The sequence below is a fragment of the Pyxicephalus adspersus genome, chromosome 1, assembly GCF_032062135.1.
Source record: "Pyxicephalus adspersus chromosome 1, UCB_Pads_2.0, whole genome shotgun sequence".
Lineage (NCBI taxonomy): Eukaryota > Metazoa > Chordata > Amphibia > Anura > Pyxicephalidae > Pyxicephalus > Pyxicephalus adspersus.
The window spans coordinates 138593038-138605541 of NC_092858.1; the positions used below are offsets into that span (position 1 = coordinate 138593038).

General features: G+C 38.3%; 1 protein-coding gene across 1 annotated transcript; it reads left to right on the plus strand.

Annotated features, from left to right (window-relative positions):
* The first annotated feature begins 6097 nt into the window (after positions 1–6097).
* CLDN4 (claudin 4) lies at positions 6098–8003 on the plus strand. The gene has a single exon (XM_072428659.1). It carries the CDS (start codon positions 6287–6289, stop codon positions 6914–6916), a length of 630 nt encoding a protein of 209 aa, XP_072284760.1. The 5' UTR covers positions 6098–6286; the 3' UTR covers positions 6917–8003.
* The last annotated feature ends 4501 nt before the right edge of the window (positions 8004–12504 follow it).

Sequence of the window (12504 nt, forward strand, 5' to 3'; positions counted from 1 at the left end):
TTTGTTTACTATGCTCTAAGCTGTAGGGTGCATACCCCGAGTAGCTGCACACTGAGCCAGCCACTGGGAATAATATAACTACTGTGCACACGCAGGGGTTACATCATCCAATGACAAAGAAGGTTCGCCATGGAGCGGGCGGTGAATATGGCGCCTTCCATATATGCAGAAATGACAAGTCTAGGGTAAGTCCTGGGTAAGTATGTGCCATATTCATCAAAGTGTGCTGTGTATACCTGCTAATTACGGCAAAAGCTCACCACTCACCAAGGAGTCTAGTTACACTTTAAATAAAGTATTTTAATGATTGTCCTTTCACTTTGATTTACAGAAAAAATACAACATTTTTAACACACGCCACAAGCAATTCCTAGCTTCCCTTTTGATGACAATGTCAAGAGGCTTTGCAAAGCTCTAAATGGTTATTTACTATTATTTTGTTGCAAAATCAACTGCTCAAAGCCTTCCTGTCCATCTCTATTGGCCTCTACCACAGCAGATTATACATTATATTACTTATGTAGCTTACTCCATACAAAGCTATTTGTTCCATCAGAATTTGCTGCTCTGTAGGATGATTTACTAATGAATTTGAGTGGCAGTATAATGAGGTGTCTCTGAGCAAGTTGTTTATTCTCTAAGTAGCAAGAGATTAAAATTGGTCATGTAGGTCCAGCCCAAATACTAGTGATCAGGCTAATCCAATCATTTCATTGATCTTCTGCTGTTTCGCCCTATATCTACCTGCTTTATGTGTATGTGAATGAGCAAAGTGAGCACCAGGGAGAGTTACAGTAAAGTGTAACAACAGCAGGTGAAGGGTGTGGCTGCACCTTGTAAGAACAGTGAGTCCTTGTTTTTACGACGAAGAGTTATTGAAATGGTGCACAAGTGCATGATCATAATTTATATCCTATGGCCGCCCTAATGTGAATTTGTAAAAGCAACTGAAACTAGAAAAAGCAGACTGAACAGGAACAATATTCAAATGTTGTATGCTAATGTTAACATATCTAGAACAACAATTGTCTTTTCTTTCTGACACAGTAATGAAGGTTTTGTATAGACTCTGCCCTAGGCAGCAACTGAAATCCCCATTTAGTGTGGTATACAAGTAAGAATACACATTATATGCAAGCAATCTACTTTGGAAGAAACAAAAGCATTCACATAAACAGTTAACTTCTCTACAAGATAGTTAGAAGTGTGCTGGTTTATTGAACTTTTTCATTGTTGGGGCAGATTTGAAAGTAACTGCTGCAGGGGACAACTGCCATTCATGGGCTTCAGTAAAGTTGTGTCCTCCTAGTTTTTGTGTGCATCAGTCCAAGATGGAAGACACTAAACAGGGCATTGTGTAGGGGATTCTCTAATAAGCTTGTTTTTATCTTGTTTTATCTTTTATCTTGTTATCTTGTTTTGATGTGAACAACCCAAAGATGGCTGGTGATAGTTGGCCAGTGCAGGGCTTAGGTTGACTATACATAGGTCAACTTTTGAAAGTCTAGCAAAAATCAAACAACATCCAAATAAGTTTAAACATGGAAAGCCATTGGCCTGTGTGGAAAGCTTCAATGCCCAGATAAAATGACTGGGAGGGTCAATATTAATATTATTTAAAAACTAACTGAAAATGGAAGCAGGTGTGTGTACTTATCTGGAAATGTCATTGACCTGAATAATGAATAACCTTAAACACCAGCTTTTAGCAGGTGAGCTGATGAGATTCTTCATGGGATAAAAGCGTGGCAGGGGTTAATTAAATAAAAAATGTGAAATATTAGTTATGTACTCACCTGTATGAGCTGTACGCGTACAGCAGCAAACCCATCATTAGGCGGGTCTGCGACAACAGAGCTATGGGTGCTTGCTGCTCCTGAACATGGAACTTTAGTTTATCCCTGCTTAGGGATCATTTCAAAGCAGAACCCTCTCTCCAAAGCTCTGAATTTTTATATCTTTAACTGCTGGGGTAATTTAGGTTACATCTATTTTTATTGACATTGTGCATTTTAAAATAACCAGTGAAGAAAGATAGGAGATGGATATTTTCAAGGAAAGAAAAAGCAACTATAAACAGCTCCAAACAACACACAATAATAAGTAAATATTTTGCTAAAATTTATACATAGAACAAATCTATAAAAACAAATCATAAAAGGCAATAAAAAACCTGAAAATGACTGGTGAGTTAGGAGGAAAGATAGGATGAGTTGACTATAGTTTACATGGGATTCAGAAACATAATGCATACTCTATAAGTAACAAATATACTCATGAAGAAAGTATCTTATTATACAGCATAGGTGAAGTAGAAATGTGAGGCCATATTTTCCAGTGTGATGTAAAAAAATATTCCAAGTAGCCTCATCTAGCCACTTACGTATCTCCATTCCTATGAGCTTGTTATCTTTATCCACCCATAAAGTCAAAGAAGTAGGGATGCTGGACTATTTTTTTTAGGAGATTCAGTTTATAGACTGAAATAGACCTTGTAGCTACTTTGGTAAAATTAGTACACTCCTGAGCTAAAGTTATGCTTGACCAACATTGGTCGTTATGTTATACCTATTATTTTGGGTAGCCCCTAATAATTACCCCTTTGTGACCTATTCTTCAGAAAACACTTATTACATGGATGAAATACTGAAATAATAGCTTGGATACTTTTTGAGTTACTGACCCAGAACAAGTATACAGGAGTGTATGAGGATTTCTGACTTTACTCTGACCTCATTTATCACTTACTTGTTCCCAGATCTTGGCTCAGAAATAATAGAACTCACCATGACTGATCAGCAACCAACACGGGATGTTTTCCTCAGCACAGGTTTCCTGTATAATGCATCTAAATCCAAACATTTAAACCAAATAGTCTTTGCACAAATTCCTACAATGACAACAAATGTATCTATTTCCTATATTTCCTGTTTCTAATTAAATTATATCACAGAGAGGTTTATACACAGATACTTCTTGTAGTGTTTCTCAACCAGGGTTCCTTAGGAGGTTGTTGGAGGTTCCTTAAGCAATGAGCAGTTATTACCTCTCAGATTAGTTTAAATGACACCAATCATTTTGGCTATCTGTAAGGGAGACATTTTTCCCAATGGCCAGCAATTTAAAAAGCGTTATCCCTACTGATCACTACACATGTTCCGCGAGTTGTAGATATAGTAAATATAGTAAGGATTCCCTCATATTAAAAAGGTCAAAAAACACTGCTCTAGTGTGTGAAAATATTGCACTGTGGTATAGTATGTGGAATAGTACTCATCACTAAAACATATGGGAACATTTGCTACAATGGCGCACTGTGGCGCCATTTCTTTAGGAATGCAATTCTAACTGCAGCTTCTCAGGACATTAGTATATCAGCTCAGTGCAATGCACTAACATCGTGCCTGCATAAAATATCCTACTATACTGTAAGATTTACTGGAAAAAGAAATCACCTGGGAAATACCCCCACTCCTTCCTTCCTATTGTTTCCCAGGTTTTTAGCAAATACTTGCAATGTATTTCTTTTTGTAGCACTTCTTGTCCTACTGACAAAGTTGTCATTTAGACAGGAAATAAGAGGGAATCTCTTTAAAATTGGATGAAAGTTCTCTAATATCCAAAATAGAAAAAGAAGTCACATTTTGCCCATATCATGACAACAGTATTTCTAAGGATCATAAAGTGAAGTGAAAAAGGTGTTAAAACAAAGTGAGTGTTGGGAGTATACTAGAAACTTGATAAAATGTATTAACTCAGTAGTAAACTTTGTATCCAAGAGAATGATTCATTTTCATTTGTAGCATATTTACAAATGCTGAAACCATTCAGTGAAGTTATAAACCTAACATTGTTGCAAACGAATTCATTTGGAAACACAACATGCCACCTCAGGACATGATACTGAACTGTGGTATCACTAAAACTCCAATCATCCAGCACATTGAAAGGATCTCACAATTCCTAATGTCCTTGTAGCATGAAAGGGAAAGTGATTTATTCATTATTTAACATAAATTAGGAGCATTGTGTTTGACCATTGTCCTGTGATGAGACAATGCTCGCATAGTCCCTTACTATTACTGTATGCAATGATGATACTCATGTAGAATACAAATGTGATGTATATTTCTTGCATACTATACAATAGGATAATAGAGAGAGAGGGTTTATGTTTTTGATAAAACTATAGGTGTACTTTTCCACATATTTTGGATATGTTGGCTTTGGGTTCCTTGCAGCCTGAAGCAAGTATGATGTGCTGAAACTTGTATCTCAGCAACTATTTCCCACAGACATACTATCTATACTATTAGATAAAAGGCAAACTTTAAGTTCATGTAGGAAGAAATACGTAGTCTGTTGGTAAAACAACCATTGAAACAGACCCAAAATGCAGGCTTTCAAATTGTAATTATTTATTTATTTTCTAGCACACAATTGTATTTTTTTAATTTTAATCGCAGAGTGCCTGGAAGCATTGGTCCAAATTACCGAGTACAACATTTTCACTTGAAAGTCTGCTGAGTGTTGTTGAGTCTTTCACTGCAATACTGTGGGTTTCTTTAAAAAAAACTGTATCATATATGGTAATGTGTGTTGTATTAAATCATTTATGATTCCTGTCCATTAATTGTTTTGTGCTGCTTAGGTCTGTTGGGGTGCCATTTAAAATATATTGTACCACAACACAACCAATTGTTGCACTGACATCCATTTTAAATGGCACCCAATACACTTTCCCAGCTCAGTTGCATTGTGCAACACACTACAATTGTTTTGTGCTGCAACACCACCAATTGTGGCACGGCCAATAATTCTAAACAGCACCCAATACACCTGCGCAGCTCACCTGCATTATGCAAAGCACCATATTTGTTTTATGTTGGCTGGGTATGTTGGGGTGCCATTTAAAATGAATAGTGTAACAACACAACCAGTTGTGGCACTTATATTCATTACAAATAGTACCCCAAATATTCCTTCAAAGCTCACTTCCATTGTGCAGCACTCTACAATTGTTTTGTATTGACTAGGTGTGTTGGTGTGTCATTTAAAATGAATGGTAAAACAACACAACCAGTGCCACTGCTATTAGTATAGTACCCCAATACCCCTTCCAAGCTCACGTCCATTGTGCAGTACACTACAATTGTTTTGTGTTGACTAGGTGCTATTTAAAATAAATGGTACCACAGCATAACCAACTTTGGCATTGGCATTCATTTTAGCACCCCAATACACCTTCCCTGCTCGCCTCTATAGTATAATTCACAATGATGTTTGACAACACACCACAATGTGCTGCATGGGTAAAAATAAACATGCACAATTTTTGTTCGGTTGGGCATTTTAGCTTTTTTAGTGAATGAGAGCTTAGTATTTTTGGAGCACTTTGGAACCAGACTGTAATCAGGCAACCAAAACCCTTATACTTTTTTACCTCTTTCATTTCAAACATAAATAAATTAATAAACTAAGGCAACCTACCAACACAATTGTAGTGGTGGGGTGCCTATTTATTAAACGTCTTGAAATGTCCAGAATTAGAGCATTATGAGTTGTACTCTGTATTCTGTCTACATCAGTTTTCTTTCTTTGGTAAGCATATGTCACTGTATAAATGTTTTTCTGTGTATTAGGCAATCCTGAGGTTTATAAGCCTAGTTAATAATAAAACAAATAGTTATAGAACTACACCGCCTTTTGCTTACATATGATGGCTTTGAAAGATGGTTATGTCTTTAATTGCATTTTAGTGTTCTCTATTTTTATTACAATACTGTTACATCCTGTAAGCATGTAGGTAGGAGACAATATCTTGAATTGATGGTATTTGGATAAGGGGACATGGTATTAGTCACCATATTTTATAATTCTAACAAGGAGGTGAAACAAAACTTTCTTTTGCTTTTGTCATCATCCTGATCCCATTTCCTGGCAGCATTGTCCCTTGACTTTCTCTGCTGTGACAATGTTGTGTGATACTGGGGAATTCTTGTTGCAGTTGATGACACACTCTATAAAGTGACGAGGTTTCCAAATAGAGGAGGAGGTAAAGGGAGGGTGAAACCACTCATTGTTGTGACAAAACAGAGAATCTAGCAGAACTGGTTTCATGGCTCCTGGTGAGTTTCTGTGAGATGGAGAACCGGATCAATGCAGACAAACTCCTCCCTATGGTGCTGGGGCTATATCTACCTTTCTAAGTTCCCACATCTCACTTACATTCCTAATCAGCAAAGAGACAACATCAAGACCATCCACATCAGAACAACTTCAAGCCATGGCTTCAATGGGTCTCCAGGTGTTGGGCATTGCCCTTTCTATAATAGGATGGTTGGGGTCTGTGGTCACCTGTGCTCTACCTATGTGGAGGGTGACTGCCTTCATTGGGAACAACATTGTGGTGGCCCAGATCGTTTGGGAAGGACTATGGATGAATTGTGTGGTGCAGAGCACAGGACAGATGCAATGCAAGGTGTATGACTCCATGCTTGCCCTTCCTCAGGACCTCCAAGCAGCCAGAGCCCTCATTGTCATTGCCATCGTGGTGGCCCTCCTGGGAGTGTTCATGTCCATCATTGGAGGCAAGTGCACCAACTGTGTGGAAGATGACTCTTCCAAAGCCAAGATCATGATCGTGGGTGGCATAATCTTCATAATAGCCGGAATCCTCACTTTGATCCCAGTCTCTTGGTCAGCCAACAACATCATCAGAGATTTCTACAACCCCTTGGTGGTGGAGGCTCAGAAGAGAGAGTTGGGGGCTTCTCTGTACATTGGCTGGGCATCAGCTGCTTTGCTCCTCCTGGGCGGTGCCCTGCTGTGCTGCAACTGCCCACCAAAGGACCAGAAGCCCTATTCTGCCAAATACTCAGCAGCACGATCTGGACCAGCCAGCAACTATGTGTAATTAACACAGAAAGACACTGACTGTCATGTCCATGAGCAACAAAGGACACAAGGACTACTGAACTTTTTTTTACCATCTTGTTTCATGCTCCTGCATACAAACTTTGAAAGACTTGCCATCTCAAAAACATCAACGGTGGCCATGACTTTTTTTTTAAAGAGACTCAACTGAGCAAGCCTAGGCAAGGAAGACTTGAGAGCCCCACCTAGCAAAGGAAGCTGTCACTGTTGAGATTGATGCAAGAAAACATGGCTAATGATCTGGGTGGGGGTGTACAGCAGGGATTTTGGGTGGGGATTGTCTTACCTGTTCTGTGAGTCTGTGCTAGTATAGAGATTGGGCTAAACCAGTGCTTCCTGACAACTGACTGAGTTCTACAAGCCCTTGGAGGTCATTGTGTTTGTTGTATTGCAGAAAAATGAGTTTTGTAAAGCCATAGACCTTGAATGAACTCAGGGAAATTTAAATGCAGAAGCCTAGTAAGATGTGTCTAGGCACAGAGGGAGGGGGAGAGAAACCAGGATCTGTTTCTGAGCTGCAAACCAGAGATTTTTTTATATGGAGGGTAATTGATTTCAGTATTCAATATTTCATGATGGGCAATCATCTTTGCATATTGCTGAAACTCCTCTCCCATTCATCTTTTAGCATTGTGGGGGCTGCAGTTCAGAATACATTGCTGATTCCCTGTTCTGTTTTTTAGCTGATTTACCCAGATAAGGATGTGATGATACGGTAATATACTAACTTCTCAAGTTTGATTTTAATGCTATTTTATGTATATTTAAGAAGAAATATACTGTACCTGGTCTGTACAGTCCTAACCCATTCTAGTGCTACTTTAACCTGCTTTATATTCTCCCTGTTTTCAAAGATACCCCAATTAATATAATTTTGATCAATGCAAACTGTGCATAGCTGGATATTCATGCTTTGTTTGCATATGGTCTGTAAAATGTCAATGTGCAAAGCCAAATGAATGTCTTTGTTTTTTTTTTTAAATTCAGTTATTTTTGTATTTTCGTAAATGTTTATGCTTTTCCAAATAATACATGTTTCTACAATAAAACTTTACTTTTTCTCCAAATGTATTTTAAATTGATTTATTCAAGTGTGAAAATAACTGTAAAAAAGTATGGTATGTTGGTGGGGTGGATGGGAGGTTTCTGTGCCTTGGAAAGGTGCCTGAATGTGTGTGGGATGAGAAAAATTCATGTTTGTGTTCAAGGTTAAACAAGGTTAAATGGCAAAAACACTGTTTATCATATGAAACCTTGTGTATCAAATATAACAGCCTAATATATATAAATATTATCTACATAGATATTTACAAACACATCACAATTTATTCTGGTTACTAACATATATTCTTTATCAAATGGTAAGGCATTCTAATGTATATTGAACAAGTAAAATGTAAATGGGTTAATATAAACAAAAATCTTTTAATTTATTAGTAAATTCTATTAAATTACCTAGAAATTTCTAATATTGTTCGAGAAATCTGGTAGCAAGATCTGGCACCTTCAGTGGCAAGGTCTCGGCAAAATCCCTGCCCAAGATGAAGCTGTCGCCACTATTACCCTTAATCGTTTACGGGCGATCACTCAAAGTAACTTCCAATCACCAACATATATATTTTCAGGTCAATCTATGTCATGCCTATTAAATGAGATCACTCTTTAAACTTTTTTTTTTACTTAGGACAATGTTGCTGGTAAACGGATACTTCCCCTGCTGTATCAGAAACTATAAAGGGAACCATAGGAGTCAGAGAGGAGGGCATGGTCCAACCACTCTTTGACACTTCACACCTTTGCAAATCAATATGATCCAGGCTATGAGTGATGGGCTGGGTGTGGAGATGTATGGTGCAAGAAATGCTGTCAGTGCGCTCTGTACCAGGGAGGTTCAGTAACAGAGTAATTTTCCACTCGCCAGCTGTGCTTGGGAAACACAGACATTTATTTGCTCAAAAAATTGTATTTGTGTGTCTTTGGACACTTTAGTAGCAGGACTGTGACAAGTAAACCAATCATCATGTGTAGGGCCATTGTGATTGACAACAGGTTTACAATGCTGTGATTCACACCGGAACTACCTCTGAGGACAAAAATAAGCCTAAATTTTAGAAATGTGTAAGTATGTGTTTTCCAAGAGTTTAATTTTGTAAAAAACTATTTTTTCACAGTGTTCCCAGAGGACGTTTTTTACGGCTTTTTTAAGGCTTAGTCCACACGGACTGTTTCCCCAGCGTTTGACCTGAGACTTTAAAAGCTCATGTTTGAAATTCCCACGCATTCCAATGGGCTAATCTACACCGGGACTTTTTTTGAGTCACATTTTTGAGCGTTATAGATAATGCTACTTGCAATATTTTAAAAATGAATACGCGGGGTTAACGCGGATAAAACAGGTCAACGCGGGTAAACACATCCTTTGATTTATAAAAACATAAACGCAGTAAAAACGCAGCATAGACGTTTTCCAGCATTTTACAGTGTTTTAAAGGCAAGCTTTAAAACTCCTGAAATTTCAAACGCTGGAGAAACAGTCTTTATAGCCTTAAGGGTCTATTATTGGCCCACACATCATTTTTTGGAAATTCAATGTGGAGATAAGGCCCTGTCCCTTGACATTGGGGTCCCAATTTAGAGATAGGCATAGGGTCTAAAAATGAACACCAGGGGGGTTGGCCCTTCTATACTTGCTACCTCTCCTTTTCATACATACGGGTCACACACGTATACAATACCAGTCAAAAGTTCAGACACACCTTTTAATTTATTGTTTTTTTAGTTTTTTGTTATCTACATTGCAGGTTATCATTGAAGATATCCAAAATATGAAGGAACAAATATGGAATTATAGAATTCTGTTTCACACCAAAAAGTGTTAAACAAGACAGATTATGTTTTATATTTTAGATTAACAAAACATATTTATATTTAAGATTCAAAACAGTCACCCTTGGCTTGTAACCAAAAATCTGAAATTTGGACTCCTCAGACCAAAGTACAGATTTCCACAGGTATAATGTCCATTTTTTTGTGTTTCTTTGTGTAAGCAATTCTCTTCTTCTTGTTTTCCTTCTCATGAGTGGCTTCTTTGCAGCAATTGGTAAAGTAATGATGGACTATCGTTTCTCTTTACTTAGTTGAGTGGTTCTTGATATGGAGTAGAACAGTAGTTGAATAGAGTCATTCATTGTATAGAATTGTGTACCAACCCTCTGCACAACACAAATGATGGAATTTCTAGTTCTAGAAATTAGCTCTTGACAAGGCACACCTTAACCAGAAAACCATTCCAGGTGACTACTTGATGAATCTGATTGAGATAATGGCAGAACTGTGCAAAGCTGACATCAAAGCAAAAGGTGGCTACTTTGAAGACTCTAAAACATAAAACACAATCTGCTTTGTGTACCACTTTTTGTATATAAATACACACCATACAATATAATAAAAAAATATAGCACCAACATATCCCACAGCCTGTGCAATAAATAGGGGTTGCAAATGACAGACAGATACAGACAGTGACACAGGAGGAGGAGGAGAGGACCCTGCCCCGAAGAGCTTACAATCTAGGAGGTTGGGAAAATATTACACAATTGGGGGGGAGATATGGAGTGGTGAGGTTTTTTGGAGACAGAAGAAGGGTTTTCTTTTAAATGAGCAGAAAATAAAAGCAAGCCAAATAGGACGAGGAAGACCATTCCAGAGAGTCGGGGCAGCTCTAGAAAGGTCTTGCAGACGTGCATGTAATGAGGTTATGAGTGAGGTAGTCATTAGCAGGTCAATGGAGGAGCAAAAAGAGCAGCTGGGGGAATATTTTTCTATCAGGTCTGAAAGGTAAGTGGGACAAGAACTGTGGAGGGATTTGAAAGCAAAGCACAGGAGATTGAATTTGATTCTAAGGTGAAATGGAAGCCAGTGAAGACAACTACAAAGAGAGGCAGCGGAAGAGGAGCGGAGGGAAGGATGGATGAGTCTGGCTGCAGCATTCATGATAGATTGTAGAGGGGTTAGTGGAAAACCGGAGAGGAGGAGGTTACAGTACGCCAGACGAGAGATGATAAGAGTGTGTACAAGGCATTTGATGGTATCTAGGGACAGGTAGGGGCGAATTTTGGATATGTCTAGAAATTCATCCAGAAGTCCCCCAGAAGTAAGACCAGCATTAACTAGTATGTAGATTAATGCAAATCCATTGTCAATCACAATGGTGACAATGACGATGGTGACCTCTCTGGTTGCACTCCTTTCGCCAATTAACAGTTCCTTTGCACTGCAGTAGTCCTGCAGTATGAAATACACTAATTCTGGGGATCTAATAAAGTGACTCAGTATTCCCTGCACTGGAGCACTAACACAGAATCCTGAATGACGCTATTACTGGAGTGCAGGGGATGCCTCAATTAACAACCATCAGCACTGACTATGGATTTGCATCACCATTTATATTACTTTTATTATTTATATTAGTCATTTAAGAAGCTGCTTGAATGTTAACATCACATACAGTTTTAAGGCATTCCCTCAGTCCCCCAATGCTATCAAAAATGAACTATAAGGGTTCTCTTTATAGAACAGGGACTTTGACATTCCCTCAAACATTCTCTAGTGGGAATCTTCCAGGTCCATGTATTTCAGTGTCAGTATTTGATTCCCACCAGGGAATGTTTGGGGAATGTCAGATTTACTGTTTTATAAATAGAACCCAAAGTAGCAACTTGAAGCTTAAAGTGAATGTAAACTAATTTTATTAAAGTGAATGTAAAAAAAAGGCGTCTGAATGTGTTTTGTTATATACTGTATGTTCAAAAAGAGGAATAAAACACTCACTGATCAGTTAGAAATGTGGCTTCTGCTGCATTGTCAGGTTTGGTGCCAGCGAGAGATGTGAGATACAGATAAAATGCTTTTTTTACCCCATAGATAAACAGGGAGTAAGGGAAGGGAAGTATAAGCAGCTTTGGGGGGGGCTATCAATAAAATCAGTTTTATGATGCCCAGGATTATCTGGTGAAAACATGAGTGGAATGAGATGTGGAAATGATTTTTATTAAACATGATACAGTGTAGTTTTTCTCTTACATATGGGCAGTGGATAACTCTTTTTTTTGCAGATTAATACTTTTTATATCCATCTGACTTTTATGGACATCATGGATGGTCTAATGTGATTTATAATGTCTGTTGGCGATCATTCATTGACCTGGTATGTACTCAACCTAGTGTGTAGGCAACACACCCTAGCTAAATGACGTAGGTGCACAGTGGTTCTGACCTCTGTGTGCTCTGGGAATTTGGAGAAATGGAGAAAAGCAGATGGCAGTTGGCAGCATATTATCTGAATCTTAAGCTGCGTACACACTTCCAATTTTTATCGTTGGTAAACGAACGATGAACGATCGTGCACGATATCTGCGAATCGTATGGCACCGATCCTGTACATACAGATAACGACACGATCGTTCGCAGATATTGTACACACAATAGATGCGATCGTTTGAACGATACAGGAAGTGACGTGCACCACAGGAAGTGAATACTGTGTGCAAACGTTCGGATCAAATGAAT

Excerpts from the sequence above, each read along its gene's own strand:
- CLDN4 (XM_072428659.1), top strand. The coding sequence starts at position 6,287 with ATGGCTTCAATGGGTCTCCAGGTGTTGGGCATTGCCCTTTCTATAATA.